Below are 22898 nucleotides of genomic sequence, written 5' to 3'. Positions count from 1 at the left end.
GAACAGACTGCTGGACTTGATGGGCCTTGGTCTGATCCAACATGGTCTTTCTTATGATCTTATGTGGTGATGGCTGCCAACTTGGAAGGCTTGAAGAGGGGAGTGGACATGTTCATGGAGGAGAGGGCTATCCGTGGCTACTAGTAAAAATGGATTATAGTCATGAAGCATACCTATTTTCTCCAGGATCAGAGGAGCATGCCTAATATATTAGGTGCTCTGGAACACAGGCAGGATGGTGCTGCTGCAGTTGTCTTGTTTGGGGGCTTCCTGGAGGCACCTGGTTGGCCACGGTGTGAGCAGACTGCTGGACTTGATGGCCCTTGATGGATGTGATACAGCAGGGCTTTTTTATGTTTTGAAAATGCAGGGAGAGAGTGGGGGTTACCGCACTTTGTATTCCCAGCGATGTATTAAGAGTTTGAAAATGTTGTAAAAAACATTGCTTTAAAAGGGTTTTTGGATAGCACGGCTTATAAATGGTTGGAAGACGTCTTCACAGCTAAAAGGGCCAAACAAGGTGCGAACAGTATTTTTTATAACGTTTTCAAACTCTTAATACATCGGTGGGAATACATAGAAAGTGTGAACAGTATTTTTTATAATGTTTTCATACTCTTAATACATCGCTGGGAATACAAGTGCAGTAACCCTGAAATGACTTCTAAAGGTTGGAAAAGATGTGCATAATGAAAACCAAGCCCCAAAGTAGTTGGGGGGGGGTGATCACCATGGAAACAGCCCATGCATACAAGGTCTCTATCTATCTATCTATCTATCTATCTATCTATCTATCTATCTATCTATCTATCTATCTATCTCTAATGCATATACATACACAGGTGTGTGTGTGTGTTAAGTGCTGTCAAGTTGCTTCTGAGTCATGGTGACCCTAAGAATCAATGTCCTCCAAAATGTCCTGTCTTTGACAGCCTTGCTCAGATCTTGAAAATTGATATATACAAATGTGTGTATAAAGTGCCGTCAAGTCACAGCCAACTTATGGCGACCCCTTTTTGGGGTTCTCATGGCAAGAGACTAACAGAGGTGGTCTGCTGGTGCCTTCCTCTGCACAGCAACTCTGGTATTTCTTGGTGGTCTCCCATCCAAATACTAACCAGGGCTGACCCTGCTTAGCTTCTGAGATCTGACGAGATCAGGCTAGCCTGGGCATATAGGTAGTGTATCCCTTATCTGGACATCCCATATCCGGACTGATCCGAAAACCGGACCCTTCGAGCAGGCACTCAGGCAGATCCGTGGTGCCTGCTTTCAATGTTTCCTGTCTCCTAAAAAAGTAAAATTCAGCATACTCGGCATCATAGGTGGAGACCAAAAGCCGGCCGTTGTTAGTTAGTTTGTTGTTGTTCTTGTTTAACAGCTGATACAAGTATTCTGGTTGAGACAGTTACACCTATGCTTTCTGATGGTTCAGTGTACACACAATTATTAAAAATATTGTTTAAAATTACATTCAGGCAATGTGTATAATGTGCATATAAAACATAAATGAATTTGCGTCCCATCCCCAAGATATCTCATTATGTGTATGCAACAAAATTCCGAAATATTCCAATGTACGGAAAGATCTGAGATACAGACCACTTCTAGTCCCAAGCAGTCCGGATTAGGGGTGTTCCCCCCCACCCGCAAAAACCCAGTCAAATTTTTGTGTGGCCCAAAACAACAAAAACGACCTGTGTGATTGAGGCCAGCGTACCCCGTTGGCTCTGAGAGGAAGGTTTGACTTTTCAGTGGAGTGTGGTGTTTCTGGCTCCTGCGACAGAAACGTGTCTTCTTATGACGATTTAAAAGCCGACCGTTCGATTGTTACAGTCCTAGCACATGCTTTTGTGAATTACTGTCCACTTCATCAGATGTGTGAGGTCCCTCAAGACTCCTGCTCTTGTTATTGCTGTTGTCATCTGTAATAGGATTCGGAAAGGCTTTGGCCAGATCGCGTCTGTTTGATTGTGTGGCAGATGGCTTGGGTATGCAAGAGAGCCGAAAAGCCTTCCTGACCGCCGTTTGTGAAAATGCCACCGCGGGCAAATGTGATCTGTTCCAGGCAGCTTTTTCCTGATCAGTGTAGATGCCGTTCCTTATCAGTCGCTCAGCCGGCACCATGTTATTCCGTGTCTCCAGTGCAGGAGCTTTCCTCTGTGTGGTTGTGGGATTGTGTTTCCTTTTACGAGCCCATAAAACACCTTCGAGATGGAGTGTGCGGTTGGCAGAAACCGACAGCCACTCTGGCTGTGGTCTGGAAGCCGGGCTGGCTGTCTTTCAATGGGTATTTAAGGCCTGTCAGCTTTTGCATGTGCTCGCTGCTTTGAGCTGCATTTTATTTTCTGCCCCAAAGGCCGTCAGGAATGGAAACAGGAGTCAGAATCTGTACACATGAAAAGGGCCACTGTGTGCCCTGGAGGGAAAGTGAACGATGATAACATTTTAAATTCTGTTATTATCGTCCAAAATGAAGAAAGTATGCCAGCTAACTTTCTGGTGTGGGAATGAAGAAAGTATGAAGAAAGTATGCCTAAACATCCTGGTGTGGGACCTCTAGCTCTAAGGAGCAAAGAGGGACGGTATTCTGCTGGATTTGCCAATGTTGTCTTATAAAATGTTGTCTTCTTCTGAGGAAGCCAGTCTAGCTTGTACAACTGTCAGAAAAAAAATTGTCCCTTATAAATGCTGGATTTAATTTGAGTTGATAGACAGGCAGGCAGGCAGGCAGACAAACAGACAGATCCTCAGCTATATGAATAGATAGACAGCCAGACAAATAGAAAGATAGATAGATAGATCCTCAGCCAGATAGATAGATAGATAGATAAATAGATAGATAGATAGATAGATAGATAGATAGATAGATAGATCCTCAGCCAGATAGATAGATCCTCAGCCAGATAGATAGATCCTCAGCCAGATAGATAGATAGATAGATAGATAGATAGATAGATAGATAGATAGATAGATAGATAGATAGATAGATAGATAGATAGATAGATAGATAGATAGATAGATAGATAGATAGATAGATAGATCCTCAGCCAGATAGATATAGATAGATAGATAGATAGATAGATAGATAGATAGATAGATAGATAGATAGATAGATAGATAGATCCTCAGCCATATGGATATTTATCAAGGGGTGAGTTTACTTGAATTCAGTGAGACTTATTTTTGAGTAAATATGCAAAGGGTTGTACTGCATACAACAGCGGAGTCTGATTTTCAGAGTTTTTCAGCTGGTCTGTTTCCATATATAGCCTGATGATGAGCACAGTGTAAGTTTGTTTGGTGGGACGTTTATAAAAAATTGTGCGTAGAACTGATGAATAAACCTATTGTTTTCTCGGAAATATTCCACCCAAGACCGCATGTGATGCAGGCATTATCGTTGTTTTGGGGGGCACCGGTGGAGGGTATTTTTGACTGCTATGAGACCACCCACCACGGGCTAAAGTGCAAGGGGAAAGGGGGAGGTGAATTCTTCCCCCTTGTGCTGTTTTCTGGTTGAAAATGGCCTTCTCCCTGTTGCAAGCACCCTGGGTGGATAAAAAAGACGGGCACCCTGACCGTGTTTATCTCCCTGGGGAGGGAGGGCATTTCTGATCGAGGACACAGAACAGAAGAACCTCAGAAGAGCCCTGCTGGATCACACCAGTGAGGGTCCATCTAGTCCAGCATCCTTCCTCATACAGAAGCCAACCAGTTCCTCTGGAAGGCCAACAACCGGACGTAGAGTCCGAGGCCTTCATAAGAACATGCACAGTTCCGTCTGAAGCATTTCCGGTTCAGAAGCGGCAGGTCTGAGATGGAGAGAGCCTGCAGCGCACCCCTATTCCTCTCCTTTGCTTCTGGGTGCCCTTTTTGTGGTTTCGAGGCAGCTGAGAACACATTCCCTGTTCCTCTTTCCTCTCGTTCTTTTTCGCTCCTCTGCCCCGTCCGCACAGCTCCGCTTCAGAGACTCCTCCGCATTGTGGAGTGGTGTTTTTCCATCACTCCGAAGTTTTCCTTTGCCTGGCAGGGGGAATGCAAAGGGAGTCGGTTTTACCAGCCTTGAATGATGCATTGCCATCTTTGCACAGTACATCTCGGCTATGCAAACCACCTCATCCCGAATATGAAGGATGGAGCAATTATGCATAAAACATTGGCCCCGGAGTCGGGTTATTTTGAAGAGCCATAAATTATGCAGGCTTCATGGAACTTTAAAGAAGTCTGTCACTGTGGCGAATCCGACTCCCTGGAGAGCCTGCCCCTTAAGCCCCCCCCACCCCCCCAACCTGGTGATTTGTGGCTATTTCAGCAAATAAAAGTTTCAAATTCACTCCAAGCAGGTTTGACAGATCTTCCTCTTTGCAAATATTCGAAGACTGACAGCTTGTTCTGGGGCGGTGGGTGTGTGGGTGCCTCAAAGTATAGATTGGAGAAAGACAGATCCAGGCAAGGCTCTGGGGGGATTTATTTGTTTGTTTAATTATTTCATAGAATCATAGAGTTGGAAAGGACCACCAGGGTCATGTAGTCCAACCCCCTGCACAATGCAGGACATTCATAACTGCCTCCCCACAAGACTCCTAGTGACCCCTACTCCATGCCCAGAAGATGGCCAAGATGCCCTCCCTCTCATCATCTGCCTAAGGTAACAAAATCAGCATTGCTGACAGATGGCCATGTAGCCTCTCCTTAAAAACCTCCAGGGAAGGAGAGCCTACCACCTCCCAAAACAACCTGTTCCACTGAGTAACGGCTTTAACTGTTAGAAAATTCTTCCTAATGTCTAGATGGAAACTCTTTTGATTTAATTTCAACCCGTTGGTTCTGGTCCGACCTTCTTGGGCAACAGAAAACAACTCGGCACCCTCCTCTCTGTGACAGCCCTTCAAGTTCTTGAAGATGGTTATCCTACCCCTCTCAGCCTTCTCCTCTTCAGGCTGAACATTAACATTTGTTAAATTTTTATCCCACCCCTCCCCAGCCAAGGCTGGGCCCGGAGTGGCTCACAACCATCAGTAATACAATACAGTTATAATAAAACAGTACAGTGTCATAATAAATTATCATTAAAACTCTAATAAAACCCCAGTTTATAAGTTTCAGTGTCTCAGGGGCCAATCAGCACATTCATAATTCTTCAGTCAGGAGAAGAGGTGGGTGAGCAAGGTGGAACAAGATTGTAACACATAAAAAATGGGAGAAGGGAGGCCAGTACTGATGGAAACCATCACTGTCCTCAGCAATAGGTGGAACATCTCCGTCTGGCAGGCCCTTCCATAGAATCATAGAGTTGGAAGGGACCACCAGGGTCATCTAGTCCAACCCCCTGCACAATGCAGGAAATTCACAACTGCCTTCCCCCCCCACAAGACCCCCCACAAGGCCCCTACTCCATGCCCAGAAGATGGCCAAGATGCCCTCCCTCTCATGAACTGCCCAAGGTCACAGAATCAGCATTGCTGACAGAGGGCCATCTAGCCTCTGCTTCAAAACCTCCCCACCACCTCACCTCCCGAGGAAGTCTGTTTCACTGAGGAACTGCTCTAAATGTTAGAAAATTCTTCCTAATATCTAGACGGAAACTCTTTTGGTTTAATTTCAACCCGTTGGTTCTGGTCTGACCTTCTGGGGCACCCTCCTCTATATGACAGCCCTTCAAGTACGTATCCCCATCCAGTTCATTACTGCTTCCCAAGCAGGGTCGTATGTGTTGATCATTCTGCAAGGGGATGCGGAACCTCCATGTTCAGAGGCAGCGTGCCTCTGACTGCCAGTTGCTGCTGAGAGCTGTTTCCTTCCTGTCCTGCTTGTGAGCTTCCCAGAAGCCGCTGGCCGGCCACCATTTTGTGCCTGGTGCTGGACGGACGGAGCTTTCCTCCTCAGCCAGCAGAGGTCTTGAGATGATTGGAAAGTGTGGGTTTTACCCAGCTCCGTTCAAAGCCAGCGAAGGTGCGATGAAACACACCTTTGAAGCCCAGGTGGAGCTGGTGGAGGTTTAAACAGCTGCTTTTTGCGGCGCCTGATTGAAGCCGGTTGCAAATGGCTTTGCTGCCTGAGGAAGAGACCGCAAAGAAACCAGGCTCCTTGTAATCTCCCTTGAAACGAAGAGGAAGGGCTTTTTTCGTAGATACCAGCAGCGCGTTTTGTGCGCCAGAAGCTGTGATCTGTGGTTTCATCTGGCAAAACATCCGCCCGGGAGCTGTATTGTTAGCGAGCGGCTGCTTCCCTTTGCGGCTCTTCCAAGTCTAATTCCTCGTCTTTGACAGGGAACCTTGGGATGTTCGGTAGCATCATATCACTGGGCCATTTTGTCAATTCGGGGGGGGGGGCTCATCTTTAATTCTGTGTGCTTTCGTTTTGGTGCAGTGGAAGAGAACAGGTATCCAGGATGGAAAGATGTCATGCAGATGTTGAGTGGGCTACATATTGCAATCCTTGTTATGCAGAGAACTGGGGTCCAGGGAACGGCAATGAGTGGGGAGGGGCCGTGGCTCAGCGGAAGAGCATCTGCTTTGCATGCAGAAGGTCCCAGGTTCAACCCCCAGTGGCACCTCCAGTGAAAGGGACTAGGCAAGTAGGTGATGTGAAAGATCTCTGCCTGAGACCCTGGAGAGCCGCTGCCGGTCTGAGTAGACAATACTGACTTTGATGTACCAAGGAGTCTGATTCAGTAGAAGGCCGATTCATATGTACATATATGGGATACAGAAGGTCCCAGGTTCAATCCCCGGCATCTCCAGTTAAAGGGATTAGGCAAGTAGGTGATATGAAAGACCTCTGCCTGAGACCCTGGAGAGCCGCTGCCAGTCAGAGTAGACAATACTGACTTTGATGGACCAAGGGTCTGATTCAGTATAAGGCAGCTTGATGTGTTCATGTGTGGGGTCAGTTAAAACCTGGCGAAACTCCTTAGCTTACAGACAGCCAGTCCCCAAGCCCACCCCCAATTTATTATATATTTATCTATTTACTTCTTTTCTACCCCACCTTTCTCTTCAGCGGGGAAGAAGAAAAGTTGGTTTTTATACTTCCCACCTCATGACTCGTATTATAAAAGCCAGTCCTTGTGGGCAGGACCAGCTGGTACCTGGAAGTTGGCAATCCTAGGGAATACCCCGACATTGAATAAACAGCAATACTGCTCCAGACTTGCAAAGAAATAGAATAAGCTCTAATAATTAGGTCTCAACCACAAACTTTGAACGGCTGCCCAAATAATGTTCACAGGTATGATTAGTAAATCCCACTTCCCATCAAACAAATAGTATATATTTCAGTTCTGTTCAGTATTAGTATGTTGGGTCAGCCTGGCCCAGAGAGTGGGCAAAGGAAGGATCCACAGGAAGGTGGGGTCATGTGGGTGGGATGGCAAGAAGGGAGAGCTGGTAGTACTCATAAAGGGGTCCCTGGCTCTCTGTTCCCAGTGCCCCCCCCCCCAAAAAAAAACCTGGCACTGATGCTGGCAGTTGTCATCAACATCAGGAGCTATTTAGCAGTAGCAACACACCAGAGATCCTACATGCGGGTCAATACGCAATGCTTCCGCTGCATAAGCACAGGGCAGAAAGCGTATCGTTCCTTAATTTTCAGCTTTCTTGTTCAGCCTCGAGTTAGTTTGTAATAAGGCAGAATGAAAGGGTGCGCTCTAGTAATGCCCTTGTTCCAGCTCCAAGCTGTTTCCAATTGGTTAATGCATACTTAACAAAACATAATGCAAATCGTAATAATTATGTGTACCACGGAAAATATGCAAATGCTGATTTGCTCCTGGCCTAGTTCCCTGCCCTGAATTTCCCAGTTTTACTCCTGCTTGAGAATTGAAAAGGAAGTCCCAGATGTGAGTAGGGTTGCCAGGTCCCTCTTCGCCACCGACGGGAGTTTTTGGGGTGGAGCCTGAGGAGGGCGGGACTTAGGGAGGGGAGGGATTTCAATGCCATAGAGTCCAATTGCCAGAGTGGCCATTTTCTCCAGGGGAACTGATCTATATCGGCTGGAGATCAGTTGTAATAGCAGGAGATCTCCAACTATTACCTGGAGGTTGGCAAGCCTAGATGTGAGCCAGCCAAACTGGGTATTGTCTTGTCAGTGCTCAGTACCTGAGGGGCAAGCCCATCCCTAACCCAGGAGGCCCCATGGGTGGCTGTCCTGAGTCAAAGGCCGCTGTCATGTGCTTACTTCAGCTTTCCCCAGAGAATAGGAAATGGCAGATGTAGTTGACATGTGCGCGCGCACACACACACACACACATTATGCCCTGATTCACAATTTCAGGTCTCCAAGGCAGGTCTCTTGTTAACTGGCTGTCAATGTGTGCAGCCTCTCATTTGGCCCCAGGTTTGCCAACCTCCAGGTGGTATAAAGATGCACGGGTACTAAAGTAGTCAGGCTGAGAAAATGATAGTACAAGGCTCACGAAATACTTGCAACAACATGTATTAACAAGTACAAAAGTGAAAGTGTGAACGTGTGTCAAAGGAAACTTATCAAAATTATAAATGAACACAATGCTTAATAAGCAGCAGGGCTACTCAAAAGCAACACAAATGTATATACAAATGCACAAGCCAACTGTAATAAATAAAGTTCAATTCATGTGCCTTAATATCTAGTCAGAAAGACTCTGCTTCAGTTCATAAGTCTTCATTCCTTGCAGGTAAGGAAGACAGAAGGCAGAAGACCAAAGATGGGGGAGATCGGAAAGCCGTCCGGATGCTTTGTATTTTCGCCGCCGCGGAGGCGGCTTCTTCAGCTCGCCGTTCACGCAGGAGACAAGGCTCCTATAAGTGCAGTAAACATTTCAAAAACCTCTCAAATTGTGAGATATGTCTGTTTCAATCAGCTGCAGCTGTTTCTACAGTGAAGCCTTACCTGTTGAGCTTTATAATTAACAACACCTGGGTTTTAGCCACTAAGCATTTTCATTGAGCAACCCTTTGGGAGCACGTAGTGACTAGCTGAGAATTTTTGTTCAAGAGTTTAAGGTATGTATTTGTATCCATATCCCTTGTTTGGGAATGTTATATATTTTATAATGCAATCTAGGAATAATGAGATTACAATTTGAGAGGTTTTTGAAATGTTTACTGCACTTATAGGAGCCTTGTCTCCTACGTGAACGGCGAGCTGAAGAAGCTGCCTCCACGGCTGCGAAAACACAAAGCATCCGGATGGTGTTCCGATCTCCCCCATCTTTGGTCTTCTGCCTTCTGTCTTCCTTACCTGCAAGGAATGAGAGACATGAACTGAAGCAGAGTCTTTCTGACTAGATATTAAGGCACATGAATTGAACTTTATTTATTACAGTTGGCTTGTGCATTTGTATATACATTTGTGTTGCTTTTGAGTAGCCCTGCTGCTTATTAAGCATTGTGTTCATTTATAATTTTGATAAGTTTCCTTTGACACACGTTCACACTTTCACTTTTATACTTGTTAATACATGTTCTTGCAAGTATTTCGTGAGCCTTGTACTATCATTTTCTCAACCTCCAGGTGGTGGCTGGAGATCTCCCGCTATTACAACTGGTCTCCAGGTGACAGAGAGCAGTTGCCCTGGAGAAAATGGCTCCTTTGGCAATTGGACTCTATGGCATTGAAGTCCCTCCCCTAACCCCACCCTCCTCAGGCTCCACCACCAAAATCTCCTGGTATTTCCCAACCTGGAGCTGGCAACCCTATTTGGCCCTCAGTTAGTCCTTGCTAGGGTTGCTACTTATGGGTTGGGAAATTGGTGGAGGTTTGGGGGGGGGGTGGAGCCAGAGGGAAATGGGGCTTGGGGAGGGACCTTGTGCCAGACCATAGAGTCCACCCTCCAAAGCAGCCATTTTCTCCAGGGGAGCCAAGGTCTGTCATCTGGAGATCAGCTGTAATTCCAGGAGATCTTCAGGCCCCACCTGGAGGTTGGCAACCCTACTTGGTGCCCTCTCAATTCCTCCTCCACCACCACCACCACCACCACCTGGAGAGCAAACTAAGCATCCCAGCAGAGAGACAGGATTGCTGGTGTTTCCAGGGGTGGTTGCAGCTGGAACCTCTGGAGGAGGAGGAGGAAAGAAGTGAGGGAGGGGAGCAGGAGCCCCAAGGTGGCCAAAAGAGCACCAGACACCCCCCCAGGTCACTTGGGAGGAAAGCTACTCTTTCTGAGGACAGAGACAGCCATGTGGGATGAAATCATCATATGCAGATTTCCCGTCCCCCTTCACTTCATGTCTCCGCCTGCCTGCCAGACCTGTTGACACATTCAAAACAGATAGAAGGAAGTATTTCTTCACACAACTAATAGTTAAATTGTGGAGCTCCCTTCCCTAGGATGTGGTGATGGCCGCCAACCTGGATGGCTTTAAGGTGGGAGTGGGCATGTTCATGGAGGAGAGGGCTATCCATAGCTACTAGTCAAAATGGATACTAGTCATGATGCATACCTATTCTCTCCAGGATCAGAGGAGCATGCCTACTATTGTAGGTGCTGTGGAACACAGGCAGGATAAAAGCTGCTGCAGTCGTCTTTCTTGTGGGCTTCCTGGAGGCACCTGGTTGGCCCCTGTGTGAACAGACTGCTGGACTTGATGGGCCTGGGTCTGATCCAGCAGGGCCTTTCTTATGTTCAATTGTCATGTGAGGGGGAGGGGGGAAGAGAAAGGAAATCTACCTGGGGAATTCTTATTTTTTGCTAAAAAAATAAATAAAAGGAAAGGAAAGACAACCTTGATCAGATTCCCCCTGTGGAATCCAAATGCCCTGCGACTCTCAGCCCTGTGGAACGTTCTAGATCTCCTGCCTGCTCTGCAGAGTGGATGTTTGGGACACAGTCGGCGAAGGTCTCTGCTTCTCCACAGGCAGCGGCCTGGAGTAAAAGTTCCAGCCCAGTAATAGTCTGAGTGCCGGAAGGGAAATGGCGGAGGAAGGCAGCTTCTCCATGCGGGTGGAGGGAAACTCTGGTGACAAGCATGTGGTGGGATGGCTAATGATTGTGCTCCCAAGGGAAGGGGGGAGACACATGAGAACGTTTTTGCTGCTGTTGGAGTCATGCGGAGCATCGCGTTTTTCAATGGCTGAAAAGGTGTGCCTCGTGGAGATGAATCTGTTCCATCTTTCTGATTGTGCTCTTGATCCAAAGCTGGGGAAGGGTTTGAGGGTAACCCTATTCTTTGGCAAAGAGAGCTTAGAAAGAAGACGGTTAAGGGGAGCTATGATAGAGGTCTATAAAATTATGCATGGTATGGAGAAATTGGACAGGGAGAAGCTTTTCTCCTTCTCTCATAATGCTAGAAGTCGGGGTCATCTGCTGAAGCTGGAGGGTGAGAGATTCAAAGCAGATAAAAAGAAATATTTCTTCACACAATGCATAGTTAAATTGTGAAACTCCCTGCCCCAGGATGTGGTGATGGCTGCCAACTTGGAAGGCTTTAAGAGGGGAGTGGACATGTTCATGGAGGAGATGGGTATTCATGGCTACTAGTAAAAAGAGATACTAGTCATGATGCACACCTATTCTCTCCAGGATCAGAGGAGCATGCCTATTGTATTAGGTGCTGTGGGACACAGGCAGGATGGTGCTGCTGCAGTCGTCTTGCTTGTGGGCTTCCGACCTGGTTGGCCACTGTGTGAACAGACTGCTGGACTTGATGGGCCTGGGTCTGATCCAGCAGGGCTTTTCTTATGTTCTTATGTTTTGATGTTCCCATGGGGAGTCCATAAACTCCCAGGACACAGTGAAGAAGTTATCTCTATTTCTCTGCTTTCTTGCTCTTCTCCTTGGATGGGCATAAGCCATGAAGGACTATGTCTTTATCTAGGGACTCCATCATACCCACGTGGGAAGGGACAATGTGGAGAAGTCTCTATTCTGAGAACTAAGGTCGTGCTAAACTTTAAACACCTGCAATTTCAAGAAATACTACCTTGTCCTAATGAAACATTGCTTGGGCTAAGTACTGCGTGTAGGGTCAGAGGACTGCGTGTTTTTCCCCTTTTCTTTGTATTCTTGCTCATGATGCTAGATTAGACTTTGTATACTCTTTTTATTTGTTGTTTATTAAGCTTTCTTTTATTTTGAAACTTTAAGTTTGATCTCTGCCTACACTGCCAGATGCAATGATGTCACTTCCACACATCTTGTGTTCTTTGCTTCCCTTGCTTTTGCTTTTTTGAATAGGAATTATATCTGTGAAATTCCCAGATGTTTGTTGGTACATTTGTTTGTTTGTTTTTTGGTCTGCATTCCTTGCTGAGACTCAAGGTGGATTGCAAAAATAGAGATGTCATTTCAAACAAACAGCAAACATACTTCCGGTAAACAATTCAGTAGGACTAGGGTTATAGAGCTGGAAACCGACATCACAGAGGACAACTGCCTTGAGTCCTTGTGCAGATTTTTAAAAAACCAAAGGTGCTCACAGGCTGAAAAAGGTCAGAGACCCCTGGCCTAAGGCAATAAAAACCATCTAAGGCATGACATACCATAATGCAGAAAGTGGATTGCAAAGGTGGAAGGCAGTGCAGTTAAAGGAAGGTGATACATATGATAAACCTTGCAGCAGACTACAATCCTATCCCTGTTAGAAATGGCCTTAGACCTCACTGTTTCCAAAGATTTCAGAGGACAGATGAGCAGACATGCAGGAGGAAGCCAGGGTGGGGAAAAGATGGCATGTAGGAGAGCCAGTGTGCTGTAGTGGTTAAGAGCAGTGGACTCTAATCTGGACAGCCGGGTTTGAGTCCCTGCTCCTCCACATGAGCGGCAGACTCTAATCTGGAGAACCAGGCTGATTTCCCCGCTCCTCCACGTGAAGCCTGCTGGTTGACCTTGGCCTAGTCACAGTTCTCTCTGAACTCTCTCAGCCCCACCCACCTCACAAGGTGTCTGTTGTGGGAAGTGGAAGGGACCAATGGGTTCAACCAACGGGTTGAAAATAAATCAAAAGAGTTTCCATCTAGACATTAGGAAGAACTTTCTAACAGTTAGAGCGGTTCCTCAGTGGAACAGGCTTCCTCAAGAGGTGGTGGGCTCTCCTTCCCTGGAGGTTTTTAAGCAGAGGCTAGATAGCCATCTGTCAGCAATGCTGATTCGATGACCTTAGGCAGATGATGAGAGGGAGGGCATCTTGGCCATCTTCTGGGCATGGAGTAGGGGTCACTGGGGGTATGGGGGGGAGGTAGTTGTGAATTTCCTGCATTGTGCAGGGGGTTGGACTAGATGACCCTGGCGGTCCCTTGTAACTCTATGATTCTTCTTTCACCACCATTCTCTTCTGTGTCTTCCAGATCCACCCGCGGTGGAGCCAACGTTCCTTGAGATCAGACAGGGCCAAGGTCGGAGTGTCACCATGAGCTGCCGCGTGCTGAGGGCATACCCGACCCGGGTCTTGACTTTTGAATGGCGACTGGGAAACAAGTTGCTTCGGACAGGACAGTTTGATGCTCAGGATTCCACGGAGTACACCATCCGGAGCCTTTCGAGGGACAGTTATGGGGTTTACAACTGCAACATCATCAACGAGGCGGGAGCTGGAAGGTGCAGTTTCCTCGTGACAGGTAGGGGCCTTCCTTTGAAACGCCGTGACTCGGTGGGCGTATTTGTGATTTTCCGCTCTGTTTAGTGCAAACTATGCGTGGAATGGGGTACCCGTGGCACCCACTGATGACGCGTTGTGGTTGTTTGGGTATAGAGGATACTGCTATGCGCTGACCAAACTTGGGAGCAGCCACCTTCCCCCTTCAGCATGGTGGAGACGGGTGTGGGTGGTAGATTAATGTGGTTACTTGGTAGTGAGAGAATTGGACCTGGTATATGAGGAGAACCCTTTGCTCTTTGGCCAACTAACAAAATATCCTTTGTTAAGGTGGCATCTGTGTGAAGGGAGGGCTTGTACATTGCGGGGCACTGCTATGTTGCACTCTGTGTTCTGCACATGAAGACACCTGGCTACCCCCTGTATGATTGCTGTAGCATTGAAGGTTAGATCCCAAAGCTGGGATGTGACATCTCACCAGGCCCTGTTTATTAGGACCAAATGGCATTTCCAGGATAAGAGAGGAAAGAGGTAGAGCATCTGTTTGGCATGCAGCATCTGCTCAGTGGTAGAGTATCTGCTTAGCATGTAGAAGGTCCCAGGTTCAATCCCCGGCTTTAATCAGCTGCCTTATACAGAATCAGACCCTCGGTCCATCAAAGTCAGTATTGTCTACTCAGACCGGCAGCGGCTCTCCAGGGTCTCAAGCAGAGGTCTTTCACATCACCTACTTGCCTAGTCCCTCTGAACAGGAGACGCCAGGCATTGAACCTGGGACCTTCTGCATGCCAAGCAGATGCCATACCACTGAGCCACAGCCCTTCACAAGTCCTTTAAGGGACATCACAGCATGGGTGAGAGAACAGTCCATGTGGAAGCTTGAAAGCAAAAAGACAGTTTGGGCTGCTTGGAAGTCTGAGGCCATGGAGCTTCTTGGCTTGGTGGGGGTGTTAGAGCCCAAGGCTAGAAAATGACAGATGGGGAGGGGCTGTGGCTCAGTGATAGAGCATCTGCTTGGCATGCAGAAGGCCCCAGGTTCAATCCCCAGGTTTTGAAAGGAACAGGTAATAGATGATGTGAAGGACCTCTGCCTGAGACCCTGGAAAGCCACTGCCAGTCTGAGTAGATGAGACTGAACTTGACAGACCAAGGGTCTGATTCAGCATAAGGCAGCTTCATGTGAAATTGCCTTTCATATGGATTCTCTTCTTCTTCTTCTTCTTCTTCTTCTTCTTCTTCTTCTTCTTCTTCTTCTTCTTCTTCTTCTTCTTCTTCTTCTTCTTCTTCTTCTTCTTCCCCCACTTATCATTCCAATTTGTCACTGAGAGCTTTTAACATGCATTTTGGTGGAGCTGTTATTTGATTTCATTGTCAAGGCTGCCACGGTCTTAGGGGAGTCTTGTTTTCACAGATAAGCCCAGCCGCTTGCTTCTTAACATTGGGGGCACAAAAATCTCCAGGAGTACACATTTCATCCGTGGGAGGCTTTCCGGGGACTTTGCCCCATCAACATTCATCTACAGACAATTTTTTTGACAAGGCAGTTGTTGTGTTGAACTCCCTCACGTAGTTTGAAGCCCAAATTGCCTCTGCCAAGAGTAGCTTCTGGGACCATTAGCGTCCCTCCTGCTATAAGCACCGTCTCCATTTAATAGCTTCTGCTCTCATCGCCCAACCATTTGACACCCATTATGAGCCGGTTCTCTCTCTCCCCCGAGGTGTGTATGAGGCACTTGATCATCTTTTCTTTTCACTCTGCCCTGGCTCAGTTTGAGCAAGGGCGGGGGAACCTGAAAGATGTTTGAGGAGCCCGACGCAATCGGCAGGCCAGGGAGCCTCATAAGTCAATCCAACAAATCATAATTCAAAATGTTCCTTCAAAACAGACTCTTCACGCATTAAAGACACTTCAGAGTTACCTGGAGAGTTGGACTTTGTTTGCCAGAGGTCTCAGTGCCTTCTCTCTGGGTAATGCTATCATATTCAGCTTTGGCTGGCTCTCTTCCTTGTGGAATAAGCAGATGAGTCTCCACTCAGGTGCTGATAATTAGCAGATATTTCGCTTTAACTTCTCAGCGTGAGCAAGTGCAAAGTGATGCATATTGGGGCAAAAAATCCCAACTTCACATATACGCTGATGGGATCTGTGCTGGCAGCGACAGACCAAGAAAAGGATCTTGGGGTGGTAGTGGATCACTCGATGAAGATGTCCCACCCAGTGTGCGGCTGCTGTGAAAAAGGCAAATTCCATGCTGGACATAATTATACGAAGAATAGAGAATAAAACTGCTGCTGTCATATTGTGTGTGTGTGTGTTAAGTGCCGTCAAGTCGCTTCTGACTCACGGCGACCCTATGAATGAAAGTCCTCCAAAATGTCCTATCTTTGACAGCCTTGCTCAGATCTCGAAAATTGAGGGCTGTGGCTTCCTTTGTTGAGTCCATCCATCTCTTGTTGGGTCCATCCATCACTTGTCCATCCATCATACTGCCCTTGTACAAATCTATGGTGAGACCACACTTGGAATACTGTGTACAGTTCTGGTCACCACACCTAAAAAGGATATTGCAGAGCTTGAGAGGTGTTGAAAAGAGCAACCAAAATGATAAGGGGACTGGAGCAGCTGCCCTATAAGGAGTGGTTAAAACACTTAGGGCTGTTTAGCTTGGAAAGAAGGCGGCTGAGGGGAGACATGATAAAGGTCTATACAATTATGCATGGTTTGGAGAGAGTGGACAGGGAGAGGTTTTTCTCCCTTTCTCATAATACTAGAACGTGGGTTATCTGCTGAAGCTGGAAGGTGAGAGATTCAAAACAGATGAAAGGAAGTATTTCTATACACAATGCATAGTTAATTTGTGGAACTCCCTGCCTCAGGATGTAGAGATGGCCGCCAACTTGGAAGGCTTTAAGGTGGGAGTGGACATGTTCAGGGAGGAGAGGGGTATCAGTGGCTACTCGTCAAAATGGATACTAGTCATGATTGCTATCATACCTATTCTTTCCAGGATCAGAGGAGCATGCCATTTATATTAGGTGCTGTGGAACACAGGCAGGATGGTGCTGCTGCAGTCGTCTTGTTTGGGGGCTTTCCAGAGGCACCAGGTTGGCCACTGTGTGAACAGACTGCTGGACTTGATGAACCTTGGTCTGATCCAGCAGGGCTTTTCTTATGTTCTTATGATTTCCAAGGGTTCTGCAGGATTAGATGGGACTTTATCGGCAGAAATGTCTTAAGGGTTTAACTACACATTACACACTGATGCCTATAACAGTGTTCCAAAGACGTTTTAAGAAAGTAAGATCTGAAAATGTGCTGGTGGAAAGGGCCATTAAGTCGCAGCTGACTTATGGCGACCCCATAGGGTTTTCAAGGGAAGAGATGTTCAGAAGTGTTTTGCCATTGCCTGCCTCTGAATACTGACCCTGGTCTTCCTTGGTGGTTTCCCATTCAAGTACTAACCAGGACTGACCTGCTTAGCTCCTGAGATCGGGCTAGCCTGAGCCATCCAGGTCAGGAGAGAGGATGTAGCCCCTTGCTTTTCTAGCTCGCCTTCACGCTGGAAGAAATAATCTCTGAGTAAAGACTAATTAGATGTTGAGATGGTTTTGTGATGATTAAGTTGTGTAATCTTCCTCGGTTCTTTCAAAAATGTATCGGTTAGCTTGTTAGATGTAGACTTCTGGGATCCACCCAACCTGGAAGAGTTCCTCACCCCCCCCCCCCAGTGGACAGGATTTTCCTCTTGGCAATGGCAGCAGTCAGCCCCAGATGTTGAAACTAATTTTCTGAAGGGCAGCACAATTGGCACCCCCAAGTACTGAGGCCCACAGAGGTGATTTGCTTCATATCTTGAGAGATCCATTGCCCTTTCAAGTCCCAATGGTGGGAAGCCAATGTGAAGCTGGCGAGGAAGAATCTTGAATCAGACCCGCCTGTTGTACTGAAGAAGCAGAAGAGTTAGTTTTTATATGCCGACTTTCTTTACCACTTAAGGAAGAATCAATCCGGCTTACAATCGCCTTAACAACAGACACCCTGTGAAGTAGATGGGGCTGAGAGAACTCTAAGAGAGCTGTGACTAGCCCAAGGTAACCCATATTTTATTTGTGGCTAATATGCCAGATAAAACCAAGCTGGCTTCATTTGGAGGAGCGGGGAAACCAACCCGGTTCACCTCATTAACGTCGGCCTCTCATGTGGAGGAGCGGGGAATCAAACCCGGTTGTCCTGACTAGAGTCCACTGCTCCAAACCATCTCTCTTAACCACTACACCATGCTGGCTCTCCTACACCACACTGCATACCTGGAGACTCTTCATCTGGTCCGTCCCAGGCCTAGGAGTTCTGCATGGGCTTGCAACAATTTATTAAAATTAGGAAACCATTTTTAAATGCTCAAGCATTTCTCCAGTACCATACAAAGCCAACCCTGTCGGATGGTCTTATGCAGGGTTGCCAACTGCAAACTGGAAAATTCCAGGAGATTTGGGTGTGGAGCCTAGGGAGGATTTGGGAGGGGAAGGACCTCCCTAGTGCTTGCCGCCATAGAGAACATCCTTCAAAGCAGCCGTTTCTCCAGGGAAACTGATTTCTGTAGTCTGGAGATCAGTTGTACTTACAGGAAATCTCCAGGCCCCATTGGGAGGTTGGCAGCCCTATCTGAAAAACATCATAAAACATTTTTTTTAAAAAAAACCCAATCTGACAGTAATTTGAAATAACCCAAAACAAAAAACAATAGGCTCAAATATTTTGTATTGAAATTCACTGTGCATATAAACCGACGCACATCAGAAAACAGCCTAAGAAAAGAGCAAATTGCAATAACAATAACCCCGAAAGTTAAGGACTGAAGAAGAATTCTACAATAAACAATGTTTAAAAAAAACGCCAACGTAATATTTGGGCCGTCTTGTGCAGAAGGTGTCCTCAACTCAGGCAGTCAAAGAACGGCTGTAATCCTGCGCAAAGGCGCTGCGCATTGGCACGGCAGTCCTGTATAGTCGAAGTCGCCAACTTGGGGCAGTCAGAAAGAATGCTTCAGTCCTGCGCAGAAACGCTGCGCAATGGCGCTGATGTAAACAAACAGACAGGTGAGGCGTAGATATATTCTGCCAAACAGAGAAGACGTGTTTCCTATTGTGTTTTTCAACTGAGAATACACTCCAAACAGTCCACGGGGAAGAAGGAGGATCAGGGGGGATCCAGGAACGTGTTTTCTAGATAGTAATTGACACGTTTCGCATTCGGGGCTTCATCAGCCTAAAAATTGTGGTGTGTAAATACAAGTAATCAATGGTGCATCTTAAGTTAATAAACAATAAATAACATGCAAAAAACATACATAGTGCAAATGATAAAACTCCAAAGAAATTTCTACTGTTGATTATAAGGTTTTAAATTTTATAATGTGTATTTATATAGAATTGCGGTTTTGTTTCTTCTGTTGGCAGCTGCCCTGGGCTTAAGTGTAGTCAGGAAAGGGTGGCAGGTAAATCTAATAAAATAATATAAAAACAACCCAAAACCAGTCCAAGAGAATTGCGGCAAAACTGTATGAAAGACCCAAGCGAAGAACGGATTGGCTACAAATCCTGGAGAAAAATGGCTGCTCTGGCCATTGGACTCTATGGCAATGAAGTCCCTCCCCAAACCCCGCCCTCCTCAGGCTCCACCCCAAAAACCTCCCACCAGTGGCGAAGAGGGACCTGGCAACCCTAGGAAGATCTCTAGGCCACACTAGGTTGGCAATCCTAGCCTAGCGAGTGTTCGTCCACATTTCCCGGTGACCATGGGGGGTATCCTGCTTCTGCATTCCTGACAACTGGAGATCCAGAATTACCCACATGTTACAAAACAACCGAAGCCCCTCTAAAACAAAGCACACATCGTGGTTTCGGCCCCACCGTGTGTCAGAAAACTAAAAACCCGTTTCCTAGCAAGCAGAGGGCTAATTTTGAAGGAATCTATGTATGCATGTATGTGTTTGTGCTGCAGGAAAGCATGATTGTGCTCATTTGAAAGATTGGGGGGGGGGATCAATAGAAATTGGTTCCAAACTCGCCCTTTGTGTTGCCAGAAAGCTACAAAATTAAAATATGTATGTGGACGTTTTTCCGCACAGAAAAGGCAGATTTTGAAGGACTTTAAGGTCTTTGATCTGCGTTGCCAATTGCACTCTTTGGTATCATAGGAACAAAATGATAATAATAGAAGCCCCTCTCTAATTTTCCCATATTGTGCCAAACAGATTTTTTTAAAAAAATTACAAATGGATGTTTTTCAGCACACAGAGCAGGAGTTTTGAAGGGGTTCCTTTCTGTTCTTTGTTTGTTTCTGTTTTGCTGTTGTTGTTTTTCTCCTGGAATCACTGAATCTCAGGGTGTCCAAACTTCCCTCCTGACGGACCTTCACAGGAAAACTCCCCCCCATTTCAAGGACATGGGGAGGCATTGAAAAAAACAAAAAATTGTGACTGTTCTCTGACTGGTCATTAGGGTTGCCAACCTCCAGGTAATCAGCACAGAGATAACAGTACAAAGCGGCCACATAAATTATTCAAATCTTCAGAAGAAGGCCATGGCAATGGCCTTCTTCTGAAGATTTGAATAATTATTACAAGTACCTTATGGACTTTTTAAAGAATTTTTCTACAACTACTGCTACAACAGAAAACCTTTTTTGCATAAAGACTGCATTAGAGAAAGCATACATTTGTGTACATAGTTGTATGTGTTTCTTATATGTAGCACTGCACTTTGGTTGAATATATGTTTAAACACGTTATTTATGTGGCCGCTTTGTACGGTTATCTCTGTGCTGATTTCCAAACCTTGTGGTAGTAGCGCAGGAGTGCTTCTTTTTTGTGGTTTGCTAAACCTCCAGGTAATAGCAGAAGATCTCCTGCTATTACTACTGATCTTCAGCCGATAGAGATCAGTTCCCCTGGAGAAAATGGCAGCTTTGGCAACTGTACGCTACGGCATTGAAGTCCCTCCTCTCTCCAAACCCTGCGCTCCTCAGGCTCTGCCCCAAAAACCTTCCACCAGGGGTGAACCTGGCAACCCTAAATGCCATTCAGTCCCATTGCCAAAGCAGCCATTTTCTCCAGGTGAACTGCTCTCTATCGGCTGGAGATCAGTCGTAATAGCAGGAGCTCTCCAGCCACCACCTGGAGGTTGTCAACCCTATTGATACCCAACCAGAGTGGTCTTCATCATTCTCCTCTCCTCCATTTTATCCTCACAACAACCCTGTGTGGGAAGTTGGGCTTTTTTTAATGCTTAGTTTAAGGAATTCATATCATACAGGTGTCAAATGTAGCAGATACTCATAATACCATAAATGTAAAATTATGAGCATAAGTATGGGGGTGGGGAGAGTTCTCCCAGGAACAGGTGACTCATTTTTTGGAATCTGATGCATCAGGGTTTCCTGAGTAGTTTAGTTGGCTCTACAGAGCATTCAACAAATGAAGTAGTGTTGCCAACCTCCAGGTGGTCCATGTGAGAGGGCAGCACGAGGCTCAAAAAGAACTTAAATATATATAGAAAGAAAATGCTAGCTTAGAAGGCCAATAAATTTATATTAGTATGAGTATCCCAAAATAAGCAAAAAAAAATACACTCACAGGTGTATCGTGTTAATGCCCACCTCCATTGCCTCGCAGGGCTTAAACTGAAAAATACCACACTGGGTGAAATACAAACTCAACAATTAAAGTTACAGCTCCAAAGGGCTTGTAATATTTACAATTGTGCAAAAATGCACTAATATTCTGAATCAAAAATGATTATGCTATCACTAATAAGCAATCATGAAGAAACGAGGATGCGGATCCGTGGCAAAGGTCCGTGGCAAGGACGCGTTTCAGAGGACCTTCATCAGCTTGCTGACCCAATGGATGATTAGGAGACCACCGTATAAAGCACTTGTGGTTTGTAAAGGTTTCTCGGTAAACAGTCAGGATGCCATGTAGCAACAAGTTAATCACATTGTACATTAGGTATTATATTCAAGAAAATTATTGTAAAAAAGGATGGCTTACCCACTGCTTCAGCTATATGGGCATGGATTGCTAGACTTCCTGGAGTCCAGAAGTATTTCTGAGGCATAACAAATAAAGTTGGTATATAGCTAGTCTGAGGTAACAGCAAACTAGAGCATCACTCAGCAAAGTATATGTTAACAAGAAATGAATGCAGGCATTTTTACCAGCTCTTAAACAAATGAGAGAAGCATAGACTGTGTTTCCAAAAATTCTTCAAGAGTACAGAAACAGCCCAGACCAGTTCTAAAATAGGCTCCAGTGGAGCCTGAGGAGGGCAGGGTTTGGGGAGGGGAGGAACTTCAGTGGGGTATAATGCCATGGAGTTCACCTTCCAAAGCTGCCATTTTCTCTAGATGCCCTGATCGCTGTCACCTGGAGATCAGTTGCAACATCGGGGGATCTCCAGCCACCACCTGGAGGTTGACAACCCTATTTTAAAGGCATTTCAGTCTGGGTGCTGCGCCGGGGAGTGTTTTGCTTCGACATATTGTTTGTTTGTTTGTTTGTTTGTTTGTTTGTTTGAATGTTGCATTACAAGTGAGAAGATTGAGTACACCGTTCAATGTTATCTTGAAAATTGCGGTGTTCTTAAGCGCAATTGCCTTCTGCATATCTTCCTTGGCTCTCTCCCTTTCAGTTAGCGGTTCCGTGGTACGGACTTGTTCCAACCAGGCTTTTTAATGATGGCACCGTTGGAGGTTTCCGGCGAAAAGCAATTCTTCTTTTTGCTGATGTCAACAACACGCTCCTAATTTGAGATCTTGTTCTAAAACAATATCTCTTAAATAGCCCCTAAGTGCCAGTTTATGGTTATGGGAAATATAATAACTGTGTAATACTTTTCTGACCTGCTGCTGTTTTAATATAGCAGTGTTTCTGGCTCTCAGAATGGCTTGTGGGTTTTAAAGAGTTTATGGGTGTTTGTGCTGTTGTTTCATGTTGTGTTATTTGTTTTCATGGCACACTGGTTGGAGGGCCAGTAAGCAGCGAAAGCAGATCTGAAATGTTTGTGATAAACAGCCACATCTCTGGAATCTACTAGGGACGATGGGATTCCTAGAAATCCATCTTGTTACCAGTTTGATCCCCCTCTGCTCCAGAGAAGAAGAAGAAATGGTTTTCTATACGCCGATTTTCTCTACCTTTTAAGGAGAATCGAACCGGCTTACGATCGCTTTCCCATTCTCTCCCCACCACAGACATCTTGTGAGGTAGGTGGGGCTGAGAAAGTTTGAAGAGAACTGTGACTGGCCCAAGGTCAACCAGCTGGCTTCATGTGGAGGAGTGGGGAAACCAACCCTGTTCACCACATTAGAGTCTACCGCTC

At 46.0% G+C, this 22898-nt stretch overlaps 1 protein-coding gene across 1 annotated transcript in view; it reads left to right on the top strand.

The window, feature by feature from the left end:
- MDGA2 (MAM domain containing glycosylphosphatidylinositol anchor 2) overlaps positions 1-22898 on the top strand; it is a 438982-nt gene that overhangs the window by 340589 nt on the left and 75495 nt on the right. Inside the window, exon 9 of the mRNA XM_056851084.1 lies at positions 13270-13539. Coding sequence (XP_056707062.1) covers positions 13270-13539 — 270 coding nt within the window. The remainder of the gene's footprint in view (positions 1-13269; positions 13540-22898) is intronic.

This window comes from Euleptes europaea, chromosome 6, assembly GCF_029931775.1.
Source record: "Euleptes europaea isolate rEulEur1 chromosome 6, rEulEur1.hap1, whole genome shotgun sequence".
NCBI classification, from domain to species: Eukaryota; Metazoa; Chordata; class Lepidosauria; order Squamata; family Sphaerodactylidae; genus Euleptes; species Euleptes europaea.
Note: the sequence above shows the minus strand (reverse complement) of the source record. Positions and strands in the feature narration are given on the sequence as shown.